The sequence below is a fragment of the Amphiura filiformis genome, chromosome 19, assembly GCF_039555335.1.
Source record: "Amphiura filiformis chromosome 19, Afil_fr2py, whole genome shotgun sequence".
Classification (NCBI taxonomy): domain Eukaryota; kingdom Metazoa; phylum Echinodermata; class Ophiuroidea; order Amphilepidida; family Amphiuridae; genus Amphiura; species Amphiura filiformis.
This window is the reverse complement of record NC_092646.1, coordinates 19,728,264-19,751,233: the sequence shown is the minus strand read 5'-3', so window position 1 is coordinate 19,751,233 and position 22,970 is coordinate 19,728,264. Positions and strand designations below refer to the sequence as shown.

Genomic DNA, 22,970 nt, shown 5'->3' with positions numbered 1-22,970 from the left:
ATTTAAATAAAAACTTCTACCATCACTATGAAAATGTACAGGGTACCAAAGAAAGATCCATATGCACCTATTGGGCATCGGTAGCGCTATAGGACGAAAACTGAAAGCAAAAACAGTACTAATTCTGATTAATTCGCCGTTTTTGAACAATATCGTCTGACATGAGCGACTTTTTTTTTTATATCGTTGATACAAAGAGTATACGGGCTTTGGTTTCTGCCTCAAACCGATAGGCTAGCTACATGTTGATTTGAGAATCAAGGCTTAGGATTCTAACCTGGTTTCTCATGTCGATTTCATTTCAGCTTATATCGAATCCCTTATGTGATAACATTGCAGATTTGCCATAGACCCATACTATATATAACGTATAGAATCCTTATTCTCTATCAATAATGTATTTTGAATTTTTCACCTTTCAAAAAACCGTAAAACCTCTTCTACAAACATATAGAGTATTTTTGATGAAAGCTAAACAACAGCTATATGCCAAAACAATATATTGGTCTTAAAATAGTACATGTTTACATATGCTTGTATCGGTAATTTATATCCTGAAACTCCATAATGTTATATTTTTTGTCGCTGGCGCCTGGATTAATTCAGCTGTCATCAAAAACACTCTATATGCTTGTAGACGAGGTTTTACGGTAGGTTTTTACTTACGTGTTGTATAATGTTGTATCCGGCATCCAAACTTTATGTGCTGGTACTCGTAGTTCTTTAAGACCTCCATAAAGTCTTGGATTCCATGTGAGCCATTTGTCGATCCAAGTCTACGTGGTGAGATTTAGTTTAATATAAAAAATGTTACACATGAGGCAAGTACCAAAAGTATATTTCATACGTTACGTTATAGTACCCCTTAAAATCTTGGCAATACCTACCAGTGTCTATCGGTGGCTGTTAGCTTTATAGGACCAAATAGAACGTCGTGCCTTATTGACAAATTTTGTTCCAGTATAAATTGGAAATATGTCACTGAGCTAGCCAGCGTGTCATGCAACCAATACACGACCAGGTTCAAGCGTTAGAAAAACTATTATTCAGAAAGCCTACTATTCAGAAAACTCGCTACTCAAAAATTCAACCAACAAGTGGGCTGTTTAAAATTTAAAATTAACCATCACTTAGGAGGCCTGCTTTTCAGAAAACCTGTCAGTCAGGTGATGAGAACAATTGCCCTTAGTTCAATGAGCTTAATGTTGAATGTGGTATTTGGCACAAGAGGTAACGGTCCTAAAAAGCTGATTTTTTGAATTTTACTTTTTATGAAACCATACTCATTATCAAAACAGACAGCATGCCTATAAAGCAGTTTATAAGTTAAAATGAATCGTTTTCAAAAATATACAGGAAATACACATTTTTAAACATTTTATGTTAGTATCGACCTGATTCCTTTTTTTCACTCTTACCAGCGTTGATCCGACGACGCAAACATTTGTTTTTACGTGAAAAGACAACACATTTCTTTCTATGAGTTAAAATTTGCGTAAGGACTGCCTGATCTAGCTTAACGTTCCAATGAGGTGAGTTACTAACATTCTAGCATTAAGGCTGCTGTTTGGCGGCTCAATGTTTAAAATACCGGCCTTTGTGAGCTATTATATTTTACATTTTAAACACAAAATTAAATTAAAAACAATATTGTTCAAGGTTGCGCCGCAGGCTTAGAAACAATGTTGCTCCAAAACAATTGCAAATAAGCGTAAACTATAAACTAATCCCCGATAGAGGACAGGGCCTGAAGAATGAGGGAAATTATGGAGTAAAGAGTCAAAAAAGAAAGAAAAAAGGTATGAAATGGGTGATGGGCTGTTGATTAAAATGTAATGTAACGGATGGTGCTATCACTGTACTAATGTGCTCAGTATTAGCACTTTAGGACTGTTGTATAGTGCTTAATATTAGCGCAATTGACAATAGTGAACAGATTAGGTTGATCCACACCACTTCCAGTTTACTGGATCTCGACTGTAGATGGTGTATCTTGAACAGTCAGGAGGGAATCGTATACGTGACTTACGAAGTGGACCCTCGTCCCTATTCATGAAATTGGGTCCATTTCTCTTGATCCAAATTTATTCGCCGATGTGTTGGACTATCCCAGGTAATGACGTCATTTTGTTGAACAGCATGACCTGCTATGGTTGATTTAGACTGTTCACTTGACGATTGTTTGCGACTTTGACGAGTGTAGTTTTGATTTGTCTTAGACAGCCTAACTGTTTCTTTCTGGTGTTCATTAAGACGAGTCTCGAATTTACGACCAGTTTAACCTAACCTAGGAATGCTAATAAACCATCAATCGTAAGTAAAATTCTGGTTTTGTGAAAAAAAATTATTCAGGCTATACATTTTAATCTACACAAATCAATCACAAAAATGTTTTTAAAGCATTATAAACACGTTATGGTTTTGGGCAAAACGTATTAATAAAATTTAAATGTCGGATTATATAAATGTCATGAAAACATTTTTTAAATCATTTTATGTTCTTAACATAACAAAATATTTTCAACACTTAACAACATTATGTTAGAATGTTTTGAATGAAGTATTCAACAATGTTTTCTGAATGTTATTAAAATGTTTTATACCCTTTATATAACCCGACATTAAACGTTTTCGGTAAAACGTTTTGTATTTGATGGCCATATGTATTGTCTATTCTACAGATTCTATCTACCAGATATGTTCACCCCTGTACATAGACAAATATGTCAAAATGAAGACCTTATTTGCTAAAATTGGTTGAGAATTAAAGAAACGGTGATCTAAAGCACGGCGCTTGTTTTATGTGTCAATCAATGGAAGCACGGCGCGAGCTCTCTTGTTCGAGAACGCTTTGTGTATAAATCAATAGGGCATACAATGGAGCAAATGCAAGCTTTGAATTTGCATCTTCCATGAGCTTTTGGATCATCGTGTCTTTATTTCTTGAACGAGTGTAACAAATGAGTTCTTAAATCGGAGCTAAGAATGCAGCTATTGGCTGTTGGTTCTAGTTATGACATATCAGGATATACAGGGGTAAAAAATAAGGGTACCTTAATTGTTTTGCGATCTATATTTGATACAATCAACTTATAGTCTGATTGGCTCGTAATCGGCGGGAATTGTTAGGCTTTTACCACTACACCGAAAAATAGACCCACGTTAAGTGTGATATAGTTGGCCTGTCTGGTCTATAATATGGGTGTTGAAGAAAGCAGACAAAATATTTGAAAGGACAAGAATTGTTAATTCTGATGCCTCTGGCGAGATGTCACAATGCAATTCTTGAAATACAATATATTGATATTAATCCACGATGTTATAAGGCTCGCTGATTACGAACTGATCAAACTATATTATTTCTCTCAGATTTGGCAACACTGCACACGGCAGCTTTTAGTTGTTATTTTTGACGCGAAACAAACATAAATGTTTTCCTCACCTGATTGATCAGAATGTTCAGTTTTAGCATTTGGTTGCGTTCATCCTGCAAAAGAGAGGTAATCAAGGTGAAAATTGTTAACGCATTTGTGACGCATTACAAAGCACCGATACGGAAAAAATAATGAATTGAAAAGCATAGACAAGGATAAGATAAATGTGATGTGATCAAGCAAAATCAGTCGGAAGTCGGAAATACTGATTGTGAGATATAGCCAAACAAAGAAAATATTTTCTTATGTTTTCTATTATTTTGGAAACTCTTTAACTGCTCATATCTTTTGTACTGGTTGTCTAAATTTAATGGGGTTTTCTGCAAAATGTGTTTTCTGCAACATGTGGCTTTGCCAATGTTGTGTTCAATCCTAAAAAAATCTGGAACTTGCATATGACCGACTACAGACTGATTTTGCTTGATCACACCACAAATGAATGATTGTTGAAAACGACTGAAGTCTTTGCGGTATTTATTGGTTTTGTTTTTGTTTTCATTTTCAGGGTGTTGTCTCAATTTATTTCATTACTCCAGTAATGCATAGAGAAATGTAAGAAAGTTAAACCATGATTACATAGTACCAAGTGGAAGGTAAAATGTACGTCTACAGTCACAAAATCAAAGTCAATTACTAAATGTCTTGAAAACAATGTAAATAAAAATAAACACATCATTCTTTTTGCGTCGAATAGAAATGTGGAAATAACTTGAGCGTAAATGACTAAGCCCCAAACAGATAAAATCATTCGGTTAAGAAAAACATCTTTATCTACGAAGTGTCTAACCTATTCCAAATACACTCTACAAGCGACAAGCCACTCTTAAATATACTCTTCAAGTCGATAAGTCAAAACAATGTTCCACTTAAGATTTTCTACAGAAGCCGAAGGACAGGCAGCAGTGAGCAGTCCCTGGCCTTCACTGTGTGATTCAATATAACAGAATGACTCGGTGATATAAATTTTGAATAAATGTAAAATAATTCTGCTTTCGAGGTCATAGCCTATAAACACGATGTAGAGTAGCCATCTATTTAATAATTGGTGGAGACCTTTCAATTAAAGAGACCAACAAATCACTTACTTAGCGAAGGAGTCACACAAAATGTATTTACTTTTTTACAAAATCTTTTTCAAAAAAAAAAGAAAAAAAAAAAAGAAAAGAAGTAAACACTCACTATAAAATTTAAGACAAGATAAACAAAAGTACGATTTTTCTGTTGCAATTTTAAATTGGTCAAAGTGATGTCAAAATTTTGAAATATCATACTTTACATTGAAACGTACTCGAGCCCTATTATGTCGATTATTATTTTGTGCGCAAATAGAGGGCTCTCTAGTTACAATGACATCTTTTGTGCCAGCCAAAACGTTGTTCATAAGCTACTGCTTTTCGATTCGATAAGCTAGAAACAATGGTCTACATCAAACTGTCTCGCACAAATGCCGCAAGGCAGACAAAGGAAATCAGACATCACCTGCTCAACAAGGATAACCCTTTGATCTTTGAATCACTTGAAACTTCGGGGTGTAATGAGCAAACATTTTGGCAAGGCCTGCACAACTTTTCTGATTACATAACTTAGTTTATGTACGTCAAAGAGAGTAATTTTACTCTCAGTCGTTGCCCATAAATGATGAAGAACATGGGTTTTTCTTAGAGCTAAGTTCTCTCGGTTTGATCGTCTGACTTAATGGTCATTCGTACGTTCGTTGTTTACTGCTACGCAAATGTTAGCGGGACTATGGAAAATGAAGACATTCAGAAGAAAGACCTATTTCGCTTTAAGCCTTGTAAACATATAGTAGAGAGGATGAAATATATTCAATTCTGTAACATCTAAACCCCCATAGGCTTGTACGTTTGAATATCAAGTCTCCACAAAAACATGAGCCTTTGAATAAGTACCACCGAAACAGCATTGAATGCCTTTCAGCTGCTTGAATAGATTGGAACAAAACGTGTTATCTAGATCTAAGCATGTTATTTAAGCAATGAAATACTGGTACACTTGTGCCCCTTCATTGGGCTATCCCAGTTATAAAATATACACCTCCTATGGAAGACACGACCTTAATATCCCACACCGGGAGTGTAGATTTCAAATGGAGTCACCCATTCAGGTAACCCCATCTGAAATTCACACTCCCCGTGTGTGAAATTAAGGTCATGTCTTGCATAGGCGGTGTATGGATTTCAACTGGAATAGCCCATTTGAACACCACGATTTGGTTTTCGCTAACAATTATCTTTTTAATTAAAAGTTGTATTTGTCGTAACAATGAACGAACGCCCACGTATCTTTCAACGGACAAGGCCGATGAACTGGAATAGTCATTCGAAGAAATCGCCAACTAGAATGTTAAAATGGATCTCGACAAATAGCCAAAGGTATGAATATTAACGTGTCTTTGGATCATCTCATTTACAATATTTAATTTAAGACACCGTTATCTAATTTATAATTTTTTCTTTAACAACTTATATAATATGACTACAATTCCGGGTATCAATTTACCCGTTTACTTCAACATACTGTTTATATTAGCCTTTAAATGTTTTATGCATGCCGATAAAAGTTTGATTTTTTTTCACTGGACACTAACTAAACGTAATAAAGGTTTTGAATTACCAGTATTATATAAGTAGATTTGTAATATAAGTAACGACGATTTAAGGGAACCAAGAAACGTAAGATTTTAACATTGTGACTGTCTTATTTATTAATATACAGTGCGCAAAAGAATTAAGGTTCCGGTTATGTTCACTCCTGTATATCCTAAACACAGACAGATATATCACAATAGGAACCTGCAGCCAATTATAGCTGCATGACCTCATTCGTTGAAATCTTTCAAGAATAAAGACGCGATGATCCAAAAACCCAAGGAAGATGCCAATTCAAAAGCTGCAGTTTGCACCATTGCATGTCCTATTGATTTGTAATAGAGAGGCTATAGCGTCGTGATTTCCATTGATTAGCACATTAAAACTTTTGATTTCGTTCCTTCCTTAGGTTTCAGATCACCGTTTCTTTAATTCTCAACCAATTTCAACAAATGAGGTCTTAAGGGCTGTTTGTTTTAATTTTATTTAGGATATACAGGGGTGAACATAACTGGTACCTTAATTCTTTTGCGCACTATATGTTAAAGGTATTAACAATTCAGTGTAAGTGACCATTTTTGCCATGTTTCCTCCTTCCACTCTTATTTCCTGCATGAAACTGGCATCCATAGCTGTAATGAAAATAAGTTAATAATGGAAGCACGTGTCTTTACTAACGTATGCGCCAACAAACTATTATAAAGTGTGCCCTTTAATACTAAAATATATTCATTAATTTGTCTTGTTAATAAGATCAAAAAATAATTATCAATTGTTGAAGGCATCTTCCATTTGACAAAATTAATCAGCTTTAACGGAGCATTCGAATGTTTAATCGGGAGGTAACGCCTGTGGGTTTTAATCCGATTTTCCGAGAAAGAACGTGTTTTTGAAACATCTGAAGCTCTGCAAAATGTTTCTTACACAAGCAAGCACTGAAAAGCTACACATTACGTCGCAGAGGAAGGCAACACCCTAAGGATATCTTAAGCGCCACTGTGCATTGATTTAAGTCGACCAAATCACTACTGTTCCCAGATTACGTTGTAACGTTCTAATCCAAATTGGAAAAAAATCGATACAGGATGATTCTCCGAAGGTTGAATTTGCACGACCTATTGTAATTTTGAAGTCACCGTTGGTATTTATTTAATCAGATTCGTTCAAATTATTTGGATCAACAATTTAAAGTTATCCAACTCGCACATCGTTCACGATAACGCACACAGGCAAGAGGCAATGGTCGATTATAATTCAAGTGGTGCGAATGATATACAAATTATAGGTGCAAGAAAAAAAAAATTAAAGTTCCGGTAAGAAGTATCCTCTCAGTGCTCTATTATTATATAATACTAGTGCACCTGCAGCTGTGAGAGCCCTGATGCTGTGAGAGCACTGGCATGATAGCATTTCTGTTTGACCCCAGATGACCTTGGTGTAATTTTGTTCATGCCCCCCTCATACAAAGGATTCCACCTATCAAGTTTAAGCCCAATATGGCAAAGTTTAAATTTAGCCCCTACCTGACCTTTGACCTTGGTTGACCTCAATGTTATTTTGCGCATATATTCCCCTCGCATCAAGGATTCCACCCACCAATTTTGAGCCCGATAGGACAAAGTTTGAAATCCATAACCTTTGACCTTTGACCTCAGATGACCTCCATATAATGTTTTTCATGCTTCCCTCATACAAAGGTTTCGACCCACCAAGTTTGAGCCCGATCGGACAAAGTTTGAAATTTGACCCCTCCGTAATGACCTTTGACCTCGGTTGACCTTGATTTTATTTCGCGCATTATATTCCCCTCCTATCAAGGATTCCACCCACCAAATTTGGGCCCGATCGGACAAAGTTTGAAATTTTGACCTTTGACCTTGACCTCCGATGACCCTCAAAACCACATGGCCAACATGCTTTTCCCAAGACCTACCTATATCCAAAATTGCAGCACGATGCGTCGAAGTGCGGCGAAACGCATAGCCGGACAGACAGACAGATAGATAGATAGATACACAGATAGACAGAGACCGCTTATTATTTTATTAGTATAGATACAGGGATGTCTGCTCTTCCAGAAAGGCAAAATTATTCACTGACCCCATTCTGAAACCCATGCTCCCCCTGTATTATGGACTCACTTATACCTCCTTCCACAACTGGAGTGAATATTTTAAATTGAAGTTACGCAATTGTCTATTCTATTCAAAACTCACACCCCTCTGTGGAAGACTTCAGCTAAATCTATCACAGGGGTAGTGTGGATTTTAAATGGAATAACCCATTACTAAGAAGCAGTAATGCATAGAGAAATGTAAGAAACTAAAACCATGATTACATAGTACCAAGTGGAAGGTAAAATGCGCGTCTACAGTCACAAAATCAAAGTCAATTACTAAATGTCTTGAAAACAATGTAAATAAAAATAAACACATCAATCTTTTTGCATCGAATAGAAATGTGGAAATAACTTGAGCGTAAATAACTAAGCCCCAAACATATAAAATCATTCGGTTAAGAAAAACATCTTTATCTACGAAGTGTCTAACCTATTCCAAATACACTCTACAAGGGACAAGCCACTCTTAAATATACTCTTCAAGTCGATAAGTCAAAACAATGTTCAACTTAAAAGATTTTCTACAGAAGCCGAAGTGAGCAGTCCCTGGCCTTCACTGTGTGATTCAATATAACAGGATGACCCGATGATATAAATTTTGAATAAATGTAAAATAATAAAATAATTCTGCTTTCGAGGTCGTAGCCATTAAACTCGATGTAGAGTAGCCATCTATTTAATAATTTACGGAGACCTTTCAATTAAAGAGACCGAGACCAAAAAATCGCTTACTTAGCGAAGGAGTCACACAAAATGTATCAACTTTTCTACAAAGCTCTTGTTTTTATCATCTAAGAAGTAAACACTCACTTGAACATTTCAGACAAGTTGAATAAAAGTGGTGTTTTTCTGTCGTAAATTTTAAATTGGTCAAAGTGATATTCCAATTTCAAATATTATACTTAATACATTGACAAGGGTACTCATGCCCCATTATGTCGATCATTAAGGGCCCTTTAAACCTTTTTGTGTGCAAATAGTGGCTCTCTAGTTACAATGACATCTTTTGTGCCAGCCAAAACGTTGTTCATAAGCTACTGCTTTTCGATTCGATAAGCTAGAAACAATGGTCTACATCAAACTGTCTCGCACAAATGCCGCAAGGCAGACAAAGGAAATCAGACATCACCTGCTCTACAAGGATAACCCTTTGATCTTTGAATCACTTGAAACTTCGGGGTGTAATGAACATATATTTTGGCAAGGCCTGCACAACTTTTCTGATTACATAACTTAGTTTATGTACGTCAAAGAGAGTAACATTACTGTCAGTCGTGGCCCATAAAGCATGATGAAGAACATGGGTTTTTCTTAGAGCTAAGTTCTCTCGGTTTGATCGTCTGACTTAATGGTCATTCGTACGTTCGTTGTTTACTGCTATGCAAATGTTAGCGGGAAAATGAAGACATTCAGAAGAAAGACCTATTTCGCTTTAAGCCTTGTAAACACATGGTAGAGAGGATGAAATATATTCAATTCTGTAACATCTAAACCCCCATAGGTTTTTACGTTTGAATATCAAGTCTCCACAAAAACACGAGCCTTTGAATAAGATCCACAGAAACAGCATTAACTATATGCCTTTCAGCTGCTTGAATAGATTGGAACAAAACGTGTTATCTAGATCTAAGTATGTTATTTAAGCAATGAAATACTGGAACACTTGTGTCCCTTCATTGGGCTATCCCAGTTATAAAATATACACCCCCTATGGAAGACACGACCTTAGTCTCCCACACAGGAGTGTAGATTTCAAATGGAGTCACCCATTCAGATAAGCCCATCTGAAATTCACACTCCCCGTGTGTGAAATTAAGGTCATGTCTTGCATAAGTGGTGTATGGATTTCAACTGGAATAGCCCATTTGAACACCACGATTTGGTTTTCGCTAACAATTATCTTTTTAATTAAAAGTTGTATTTATTGTAACAACGAACGCCCACGTGTCTTTCAACGGACAAGGCCAATAAACTGGAATAGTCATTCTAAGAAATCGCCAACTAGAATGTTAAAATGGATCTCGACAAATAGCCAAAGGTATATGAATATTAACGTGTCTTTGGAACATATCATTTACAATATTTACTTTAAGACACCTTTCTTTTGACCGTCTATATTATGTCTCAAATTTAAAAATGTCGAGTGTAATTTTCGTGAAACATATATAATATGACTACAATTCCGGGTATCAATTTACCTGTTTACTTCAACACGATGTTTATATTAGCCTTTAAATGTTTTATGCATGCTGATAAAAGTTTGATTTTTTTTCACTGGACACTAACTAAACGTAATAATGGTTTTGAATTACCAGTATTATATAAGTAGATTTGTAATAAGAGTACCGAAGAAGACTTTTATATAATGGAACTTAGAAACGTAAGAGTTTAACAATGCGACTGATTGTTTTTCACTGGACACTAACTAGACGTATTTAAAAGGTTTGAATTACCGGTATTATATAAGTAGATTTGTATGAGTAATGAAGACTTTTATTTAAGGGAACTAAGAAACGAAAGATTTTAACAATGCGACTGCCTTATTAATATACAGCGCGTACCAGTTATGTTCACCCCTGTATATTCTAAACACAGACAGATATATCATAATAGGAACCAGGAGCCAATTATAGCTGCATATGTTAGCTCAGATTTAAGATCTTATTCGCTGAAATCTTTCAAGAAATAAAGACGCGATGATCCAAAAACCCAAGGAAGATGCAAATTCAAAAGCTGCAGTTTGCACCATTGCATGCCCTATTGATTTGTACACAAAGCGTTCTTGAATTAGAGACTAGCGTCGTGATTTCCATTGATTAGCAGATTAAAACTAGCGTCGTGCTTTCATTGATTAGGATATAAAAGTGCAACTTTTGATTTGGTTCCTTCCTTAATTTTCAGATCACCGCTTCTTTAATTCTCAACCAATTTCAACATATGAGGTGAACATAACTGGTACCTTAATTCGTTTGCGCACTATATGTTACATTATTAACAATTCAGTGTAAGTGACCATTTTTGCCATATTTTCTCTTTCCACATGTATTTCCTGCATGAAAATGGCAACCATAGCTGTAATGAAAATAAGATAATAATGGACGCACGTGTCTTTACTAACGTATGCGCCAACAAACTATTATAAATTGTGCCCTTTAATACTAAAATATATTCATGAACTTATTAATACGATGAAAAAAATAGTCATCAATTTTTGAAGGCATCTTCTAATTTTGATAAAATAATGCTTCTTAATCAGCTTTAACGAAGCATTCTAATGTTTAATCGGGAGGTAACGCCTGTGGGTTTTTAATCCGATTTTCCGAGAAAGAACGTGTTTTTGAAACATCTGAAGCTCTGCAAAAATGTTTCTTACACAAGCAAGCAATGGAAAGCTACACATTACGTCGCAGAGGAAGGCAACACCCTAAGGATATCTTAAGCGCCACTGTGCATTGATTTAAGTCGACCAAATCACTACTGTTCCCAGATTACATTATAACGTTCTAATCCAAATTGGAAAAAAATCGATACAGGCTGATTCTGCGAAGGTTGAATTTGCACGACCTATTGTAATTTTGAAGTCACCTTTGGTATTTATTTAATCAGATTCGTTCAAATTATTTGGATGAACAATTTAAAGTTATCCAACTCGCACAACGTTCACGATAACGCACACATGCGAGAGGCAATGGTCGATTATGATTCAAGTGGTACGAATGATATACAAATTATAGGTGCAAGACAAATTTAAATTTCTGTAATAAGTATCTTCTCAGTACTCTATTATTATACAGGGATGTCTGCTCTTCCAGAAAGGCAAAATTATCCTCTGACCCTACCGTCAGTTCCCAAAATTGTCCTCCGTACATTCAACTTGATCCAATAAAATTTAGGGAGACCAGTGTTATTATGAAATGGAAGCAACGTGTACCAATTGACTGTACATTAGCAACACATTGTCATTGTTTTCCCCCATTTTGTTTTTACCAACTTCTGTACAGGGTGTATCAAAATTATTGGTACCTATTAATATCCAGATAGCATGACTAAGACTGCCACATCAAAATGCAACATAGCATCACCTAATTTGTAGATTTATGTAATAAAAGGTCATAAAGGTATAAATTGCAGTCATTTCAAGAGGTTCTAATGTTGAATTTGGAAGAAGTAGGCGTTTCATCAGACAAAAAGCTGATGGTTACCAATCATTTTGATACAGCTTTCATTTACTATGGATTACAACTAATGCTGCCTTTAATGCCAAATGAAAAAGGTTTGTCTAAAAGCTAGCGCGCGCATTTGTAAAATCAAAAAAAAAAAAAAAAAGAAATGCGGAATTTATTTTTTATTTCAAAATTTTTGTTTATAGTTTTTTCAAAATACCATAAAGATACCAAGTCGGGGAAAAAATCGCATTTCGCATTTGATTTCAAACCACTAGTGAACTTTGAGACAACATTTTTTGTGGCCTAACAGTGAAGTAAACCACGCAGTCGACGCGGACGCATCGTTGTTAAACAGTGATGATTTATGAACAATAAACGGTGGACATGATTGAATCACCAAATAAAAGTAACATCAGATAATACTTACAATATCAACAATCTGTTTAATTTGCATTGTAAAATATACTGTTACTTGATGTGAAGAATTAGTTAGTGGTCGAAGACCCGCATTGTATTTTTGACGTCCCTCAAATAAATCTTCGTAAAGTTGTTGTTCATCTCCTACGAAACGTCGGCCATCTGAAAAAAAATAAATAAAAATAAACGTTCAAGGAGACTGGTGAAGATAAGACAGGAAAGTGCATTAGAAACAAATAAAGATTAGTACAATGAAGCTCACTTGGGAACACCATGGACTGTAATGTGGGACGTGTGTGGAGTTGGTTCTGGATTATCATTTTAATAATGTACTAATTTTCTGAATTAAAGTATTTTAACAATGGTCTTCTATGTCCTCTTTTGCTATAGGCACGCTTTTGCCCCGTGTAAATACATGGTAAATCCTATGTATTGATACTAAGAAATCACCAGGCATCACGTTTCACATTTTTTCTTTCGCGACAATCGCCCTTTTCACATTTTATGCTCATTCAATCCCTCTGTTACTTCTATATTATACTATCATTATTTGACCAATGAGATAGCAGTATTTTCCCAACGCAATAAATCTCTCTATCTCATTGGCTAAAATTCAATTTCTCAGCGATGCGCTATCGCTCAGCGATGTAATATAAATCCAGCTAAACTGTTAACATTTGCAACGGGAAGTGTTCAATGTTTGTTTTGAAAATCAATAAACGTGTAATAAGTTATCTTTTCAGCAGACAATGTTGCTAATATCTTGACCAAATATGACCAGCAGACGACACAAACTTATACGTATTGGCTTTGAAGGTCAAATTTCCACTCTCAACAACTTAATTTGTAAACAGCGTTTGTTTTTACAGTGCTTCTGTTAATACCAACATATTTGACCAAAGACAAGTGCAAGCTACAGGCATTTTGGAGAAAAAGAGCGCCAAATTTGATCAAGCATATTATACTTACTAGTATCATTATTATCATATTCATTATTAGCTTCAAAGGTCAGGCCATTATCGTTTGGCTATAAAAAATGAGGTGTGCATTTTAATTTTTATATAGCATTAACTTGGTATCTTTTTCTTTTTCGCAGATAATGATATTGTACGGTTTTATTACGAGTCTTTTAGGGCTAAAAGCTGTCTTTTATCTAATTTTATTGGTATTTTGGTTGGTTTAATGATATCTTTGTTACTTTGTTTATTGTCAAAATTTATGCGGCGAAAACAACTGTATTTAGACTAAGGTAAAAATGCATACATAGGGAATACGTAAGAGCAATACTAAAATCACATATTGGCCATGTTGAATTGGCAAAAGCAAATTAACAAAATTAACACAAAAGGTATCACCATAGTTAGTTGCGGAAAGTGACTTTTTTCATTAAATACGGGTGCGTAACCTAACTATTGACATATTCATTAATAGGAATAGATAAATCCTCTGGGGAACATACGTATACGGCGATAATTATGCACACCCCTTCCCCCTTCATCGCACCATATTAATTCACTGACAGTTTAGTCAAATTATGAGATGACCAACATGACAGCATGACCTCGTCCCATCACTTTCATCATCATTATGTCACGATGAATATCGCGGTGTGAATCTTATAAACATTACAGAGTACAGAAATTGTGAAATATTTGGGTCCCAATATGATATTCCTTTAATTCCAATGATTGGGGCGTGAATACGTTTATCACGGATCCGTAATGGAACTTGTGACAACATGTTTGCTGCACAAAGTAAGGCATCTTTCTCAGCTTGATTAATTGTCGATCGTTCGGATAATAACCATGCTTAGAATTGAAAAATATATAACAATAAGTTTGTCAGATTAAAGCGCTTCCCGATAACACAGAAAAATAGCAGGATACGATTCAGAATGCCTTCCATTCCACGAATTTGCTATATAGCTTGCCTGGTTGGAAACGATAACATGTAACGTCAGTAAATGATAAAGGGTACGAACCCACAATGGACGAACTGGCCGGAGTGTACTTGACTCCTTCGAAGAGATTGAGCCAGACTCCTCCATATGATGATGCTGCGGAGAGGATCGCAACACCTCCTCCACAGCGAGTCTGTTACTTTCCCGGTATTTAATGAAACCGGTCCCCATCTGTACACCTGGATGGGGAGGGACAATAGGGAGAAGAGCTATACCTAAATGTGCAACACGTTGACGCCACGCGGAGTCGAACCCACGACCTCGAGCTTCGAGATTATGTTTCGAAGTCTTAGACCGCTGCACCATCATGCCCCAGTGCCAAGTACAATAAAACAGAAGTTGCGAACTGTCAAACGGGAACATAATGCATGCCATGATTATAGCAATCGTATCTGTTAAAAATTTTACAATTTAGCTCCCTATGTTTAAAAATGCTGCTTGTGGAACTGTAAGTTTGCATCTAAATATAATGTCTCTTGAATAATGCCAAAAAATGAGACGATTGCAATTACAATGCGACGATTGTTAAGAGAAAATGCTTCCACTTGGAGAAATAAAGGGTCCAACGAATTCCAGAAAGCACTGCAATGATCGGGACCGTATTGGGGAATAATGGCCTCGTCAATTTAACTTCTGGGTCGTCAAGATGAGGTGCCAGTACAATTTCACCATGGAAGGATGAGTTAAGCGCACTATACACCAGGCACAAAAAGAAACTCGTCAGTTATATTCATTCTTGCTGTTCAATAACTTGATAATTTTTTATTATTCTGAAATACACATTTTGTTAACTGGATATTGCTTTCTCATTTGACACCCTGTTCGTGAAAAACGAACAAGAATTGACCAAGATATGCGCCTCCAAAGCCTCAAACCCCAAAATCAAAAGTTGCATTTTCAACGATTTTCAATGGGAACGCATCGTTGTATTGCATACAAGCACCACGGGCCAATCAATAAAGTACACAGTGTAACAGGCACAATTGAATCGTTAAAATTGCAACTTTTCATTTTGGGGTTTGACAGTTTGGAGGCGCATATCTTGGTCAATACTTACCCAATGTTCACGAACAGGGTGTCAAATGAGAAAGAAAAGTCCAATTAACAAAATGTATATTTCAGAATAATCCAATATTATCAAGTTATTGAACAGCAAGGATGAATATAACTGACGAGTTTCTTTTTGTGCCTGGTGTATATGTGTATGTCTCTTGAATAATGCCAAAATATGAGACAATTGCAATTAAAATGCGACGATTGTTAAGAGAAATTGCTTCTAGTTGGAGAAATAACGGGTCCAACAAAGTCCAAAAACACTACAATAATCGGGACCATAAGGGAATAATAATGGCCTCGTCAAATTAACTTCTGGGTCGTCAAGATGACGTGTCGGTACAATATCACCATGGAAGGATGAGTTGCGAGCTGTCTGCCACACCTCAGATCACCAATGAACCCTGAAACTAAACCTAATATATCCATACTGCATCGGTTTACTGTCAGAGTATGTTTTACGGACGAACTAATCCAAGCGCGTTGTTGGAGCATCTCAGTACTATATATATTTTTCTTGGTACGGCAGAGCAGGATGAAACTATTTAATCTAGAACTGCAACTCAACCGTAGCACCATGTTCGCATTTACGCAGAGAGCACTTTAAATCGCCACAAATTCGGACCCCGTGTGTTAACTTTGTAACCAATTGAAACATACATAAAAACAATCAACTTAAGGCCACATCAAATTATTTTTTTTTTGTTCTCGTCCGGAGGATTTTCATGAATTGATGAGGGAGTGAGGGAGAGAGAGGTGTTTTTTCAATATACAATGCATTTTTAGTAGTTTTTGGCCTTCTCCAAATTGCGCGAGGAAACGAAGTGGCCAAAACACTCTTGCTTATAAATCAGTATATTTTTTATAACGCGCAGACAAGATTTTATACTATCATACACCGTCACGGCAACGTGCGTATAGGATTACTAGGCAGTCGATACGGATCATTTATCATAAACGAATAGCGGAATTCTGATATCGGCAAGGCATTAAGGAGATATAAATTGACGCATCACAAATGAATCTTGAATTAATAATGTTTGAAGTGACCCGATGGATGAAAAATATAAATGCATCGGCGTAACCAAGATCATTGCCGGCTCCTGTTAATTACCGACTATATCTCTTTTAAATAAGTCATATAAATAATTCTGTTTTAATTGAAGTGTTGTAATTGTCACTTTGTCCGTTTGATCTTTGGGGATAAAAAATAACCGAAACATTATGATGGTGCTTATAGCTCATGCCTATGGATAACGGAATGCAAGGAAGCGTTAACGGCCTAATTTGGCGCAATTTTAACAGCTAAGGCAGACAGGTGACAAAATGCTGAAGGCAATTCTACTCTCCCAAGTACAAAGGCTGTAAGTGCCAATATATTACAAACAGGCTTCTGTCTTTGTACTGGGAAGACATAGTGTTTTGACTCGGGCTAATATTCAAGCAATAATACAAATATCTGCAAGTAAATAACATAGCAGATACTACTCCCAATGCAGAAAGCAGTATCCGCTATATTATTTATTTGGAGGACAGAAGTGACAAAAAAGTGCTGAAGGCAATTACTGATTGCTGGTGCGATGTAGCAATAAACCCCCGGGTGTGGTGACGTTATTAGCCCAAATTTGTATCTCATAATGTCGTTTAGGTATCAAAGTGATAAAGATGTAATAGTATATACGGTTAAGCTAAGCCCCAAAGGTCGGGCTCTAGGGAAGAAGGTTTAAAGTAACGATTGAATATATAATATTTCGCTTTGGTGATATAACATACTAGTAAACTCTGTGGTCATCTTTGATTTTGTGTTTTCTTGTATCTTTTGATGTGAGTATTAACATTGCTAGATGAGGAAGAATAAAATTACTAATTACTAAGGTTTGTTCGGTTTATATAAGGCGGAAAAAAATAAGACTCATAACACAGTGTATTGATATAGAATGGCATGCACGCAGTTGGGCGCAATGTTTACGCAAGTTGTGCGTTGTGTAATGCGTGACTAGCGCACGTCTATGTGAATTTACGAGCGCGTAAGTTGGGACTTTATTGACGCGCGCAGTAACAAAGCCCGAATAATTTCCGCCTTATATAAGACGAACAAACTTTAATTGGAGATATATTAATTTCAGGTAGCTCTCTTGTTAGGTTAATGATTTGGTAGACATTTTGTTTTGTAGTATTGCTTGGCAGAACCGAGTGAATTTTGACGCATTACAATATTTCGTCCTATATTTATTTCAAGCATAATAAAAAATGTCTACTTGCCCTACATACCATCATGCCTGATGAATCTATTCAAGAAAAGTATGCTTTGATTTACTGTTAGGATTATGAATACATGAGAATATCGTCTAACATATCCATTTCCATAGATTAACATTTGTTGAAGCGGAATATTGTATATTATATAAATGCTATATCAGCTGCAATATAAATGAGTGAGTTAGAATAAAAACGGGGACAATACAGGTCGTTGCTGAAAAATGTTAAGGTCACCAAAAATGTCATACACGCAAACATAAAACATCATGAATGTAACGTAATAAAGTTGTCCCAGAATGACATGTGATATGCTGTTTTATATTTACCTACTTAATTTAGACAATTCCATAGCGTTTAAGGAGTTCAATGATAGGAAAGGTTTAACTTTCCAATTTATAAAAATCAAGCACAGTCCGAAAGAACAAGAATACAAAGATAAAAACCTTGTAATTCCAGCCCAGCCAGCATCTGCCATATTGGGCTATTACAATTGAAATCCATACACCTTATGGAAGACATAACTTTAATCTTCTACACTGGGGGTGTAAAATTCAAATGGAGTCAGCCATTCAGGTAACCCCGTTTAAAATTCGCACTCCATGTGTGGAATATTAAGGTCATGCATGTCTGGGGAGTATGTATTTCAACTGAAATAGCTCTTTATCATCACCATGTCACTCTGTATCCCTGATAGATTAGGTACTCTTAGTTTGGCAAAAAGTGGGAAATAAGAAGAGTCTTAGGTCTCGTGGGGATTGCTTGATGGGTTTGATATGACTGCTGTTAGTATCACATAATAAGTGTGTCGTGTCAAATAATGGTAAACAAATGGTGAACATAGGTGAATGCCTCGAAGACGAATTTGGGAGCATGAACAATGCCTAATGTTTATGGTACAGTGCCATCATGGCCAGAGTAATGTTGTTATTGAATCAATTATATGTGACCGTTCACGGCGAATGAGCCGTAAATTCCTCCCCGGTCAATTTTGTTTTATTTCGTGGTTAAAAAATAAACATCATAAACTTTAAAATGGTATATCATTTGACTTCAAACGATATCCAGAAGCGGGGTTATGGTTTGTTAAACTTTGCTCCTTCAACAAAATTATAGCTTTTTACGTTTTTACATGTGTCTCTTTTTCCACATTGCTGGCAATAAATATCAAACAGTCATAATTGGCGGTCATTTCAAATCATCCCCAAGTCAACGAGGTTTAAGAAAGTTCTCTCATTGTTAATTGTTGGTTATGCATACCTGTACAAAATACAATGCCTGGTAACCCACCACTTGAACAGGATTTAGCAAAAGCAAACAAAGACCAGAGCTATTAAAAGTTCTATAGCCATCTAAGGTAGAAGCTTATTATCCACTTCAACAATAGGATTATTGATTAGTTTTGACTATCAAAATAAGACAGATGTCGGGCCAGCTTAAGTTATCGATGAATACGACCTTCGTACACATTTTACACCGTAACTCAGAATACAATTTAGGGAATTTACGGCTCATTTGTGCTGCCGGATCACATATGGTAAGTCATAAGTGCGCCATTAAATATTATCAAATAATAGAAAACTTTTAGCCATACCACGAATGCACATTAATACCATGCAAGATATTCTGATACTGAACGGCCGCACACATTTTGCGTTGTCGCGCGTAACTCGAGCGTGTTACGCGGGCATACCGCTGTGCACGAAGAGACCAAATTAGGCGCAATTGATTCAGTTTAATACGCAGTTTGTTATTTTGTACCGGAGGCAACATGATATAATATCTTTGCAGCAAAAGATGACCAAATTTGACTAGCAGACGACTAAAAGACCTCTGATGTCTTCACGTCGATGCGCTTACTGTGCACGTCATAGATTTCAAATACGCAGTATCGATGTTCGCTAAACGATGTTGACGTCACATGACGACATCTCAAGTCTACCCACAAAGGCTTGTGGGATTTACCGAAAAGGTGAATACTGATTGGCTATAAGGTCAGGTTACCACTCTCAACAATGTATATTTTGTAAATCACGTTTTCCCTGTTATTCCAATGTCAACATATTTGCCCAAAGACGAATGAAAGTTTCGCAATTTTCAAAAAGTTGATCAGCAGACGACGTGAACTATCCAAAATGTACATTTGGTAAATAGTGTTTATTTTTAATGCTATCTAATTCAAATAGCAACACAAAGACGATTGTAATGTTCAGCATCTGGAATACAAACACACCACTCCACGCCATACATAAATTCTGCCAGTCACATTTCCCCAATATGAAATTTTTTAAAAGTAAAATTTTAATTTTAATTTTTCTTCATTAAAGTTTGGCGGAGGCAGGGTTCGAACTCGGCGGCGGACTGCTTTGGACACACTATGATTATGAACCCAGCGCCTTAGACCACTCGCCCACTTGTCTTGTTGGAATTCATTTGAAACTTATTTGAAGATATAATCGCAACTTCAACATAGGCCTACCACGTGACAAGCAAAGGCAGAAAACGTACCATATTTTGGAATTTTATTTCAAATAAAAACATTTATGTGTATTATTAGCGCTCAATTGCTGTTAACTGCGTGTTTTATACAAAAAAAATCCAACGATAAGCACGATAACTAGGCGTCTATATGGACAATACATTATATCGATTTTGACACGTGCTTGTGTCTCAGTACATTTCCATGGTCAGTAAAATACTATAGAGAAAAACCTACCACTTTCTTGTATACACGTTCGATGTTTTGATCAAGTATGTGAATATTCGACATTAGACCCAAATTTTTTTTCAGGAAATAAAAGATTAGATTACCATAAAAACGAAACAGTAATCTTTTGCCGGGTCTAATGTTATTTATACATAAATTTTCAACGTTTTTTCTATCCTTATTCTTGCTCAATTAAAAAAATATTTTGGCGTATATAAAATTGAAATAAAATTCTCTACCTCATAAACGACATCAAATGTGCCACAATTGGGTATCATGAATCGTTATATATGATGTGCAGTTAATATTCATATTTTCTTTTATACAGAGGATGCTTCAGTTTTGACAGGAAAAATATTTTCTTGAAAACCCTCTCACTCGGTTATTTTAAAAAGGTAACCACGCTTCCCTAGAATGTGCAATAAATTAGCATTAAAATTTTTCTTATTCTAACAGCAAGCGTTTCTAGAATGTATTATGGCGAAATGTGGTGTAGAATACAAATAGCAGTAAATTTGTAAGTTGAAAATTCCATAATAAACAAGGGAAATTATATAATATGTTTCACCTTTGAATTTATTGTAGTTCCAATAACTCTACTCTTACAGTTAGCTTTGTATACCATCTTTGGTAAGTGTAGTTTGATTGGCTCATCGTAACCATTTTTGTTTATTTATAGTGTACAAGTCTTTTAATGCCAAATGTTTTCCGTTATCTCATTTGCATAGTATTTTAGTTTAATGTATTTGCAACTGTATATGCAACTTTTTATTGTCAAAATGTGTGCACCGAAAGTGACTGTATCTAGACTATGTTAACAACTTAATTTGTAAAGTAAGAAGGCTTTTATAAAGTGTAAGTAATGGTAATGCTAGTTAAGTAAAATGTGTTGGCCATGTAGGATTAGCCAAAGCAAAACAAAACCATACGTATATCGTTGCAAAAAGAGTGATTGTTTTTCATTAAATGCGCACGTTTCACCTAATTGTTGACTAATATATTAGTAGGAATGACTATATCCTCGAGCAGCGCACATCTACTCGCAAATTATGCATACCCTTCCCCTTCACTGCACCATACCAATTCAATGACAGTTTGTTCAAATTATTGAGATGATTAACATGACAGTGTGCCCGCGTCCCGTCACTTTCATCATCATCGTGTCACGATGAATTTCGTGGTATGAATCCTGCATATATGATTTTGTCAGTACAGAAATGATCAAATTGTTGTATCCCAATATGATATTCCTTTAATTTTGATGATTGGGGCGTGAACAAGTTTATCACGGATCTGTCATGGAACTTGTGACAACATATTTGCCACACAAAGTAGGCAGCTTTTTCAGCTTGATTAATTGTCGATCTTTTGGATGAATAAGAGTGTGTAGAATTTAAGAAAATACTAAAGCGCTTCTTCAAAATGTAAAAAAATGAGGTTAATCGAAATCCTGAAAACACAACAAAACATGCTTCTCCCAGCACCAGGCTGACGGAACATAAACGAAAGAGCAATGCCTCCTCGCCGGTCGCTCAACACGCTCAAGCCGCAAAATACACCATCGCGTGGAAGGATGTTAAAGTGCTTGATCAGGATTCCAACTGGTTTAACCGTGGTGTAAGGGAAGCCATCAACATCAGACGCCACCCCAGTTCACTCAACAAGGACAAAGGCCGCCACCAGCTACCTCCGGTCTATGAACCTGTTCTGTCACATGACATCGTCAGCTCCTCATGTGACATCCCAGATCAATAACTCAATCACCATCAGTTTGAAAAAGACACAGAGTCGTCGTGTCGAAAGCTCACGTAAGTGAACAATTTTAGTTGTGTGTATAGGTTTAAACTCTACCAATACAACAAAACAGGACTCGACGAAGAGTGTCATTCCACAAATTTGCTATATACCTGGTCATCTCTCTTTGAAGCAATTGGGCCAGACTCCTCGATATAACGTATCGCTACACCTCTGTTACCATATACAGAAATTTGGGATGTATATGAATTTTAAAATATTAATAAAACATGGATATAATTATCCAGATGTGCATAATAAGACTCGAAAGCTACATCATTGCTAAATATATGTTGAAATTAGTATTGCACAGTCTGGCTGTCCATACTGTACATAGACATAGTTTTTTCACTTGCATCCCAAAATATGCCACCTTTAGGCTATAGATTCACTATGACCACCAATATTTGATCTCTTTTTGTACTTGATTAATTTTATTTGTTTATACCCATACC

At 36.0% G+C, this 22,970-nt stretch overlaps 1 protein-coding gene across 1 annotated transcript in view; it reads right to left on the bottom strand.

The window, feature by feature from the left end:
- LOC140141019 (neuronal acetylcholine receptor subunit alpha-10-like) overlaps positions 1-22,970 on the bottom strand; it is a 338,906-nt gene that overhangs the window by 15,955 nt on the left and 299,981 nt on the right. Inside the window, 3 exon segments of the mRNA XM_072162796.1 lie at positions 667-776; positions 3,443-3,487; positions 12,756-12,907. Of these exon segments, the coding sequence (XP_072018897.1) occupies positions 667-776; positions 3,443-3,487; positions 12,756-12,907 (307 nt within the window).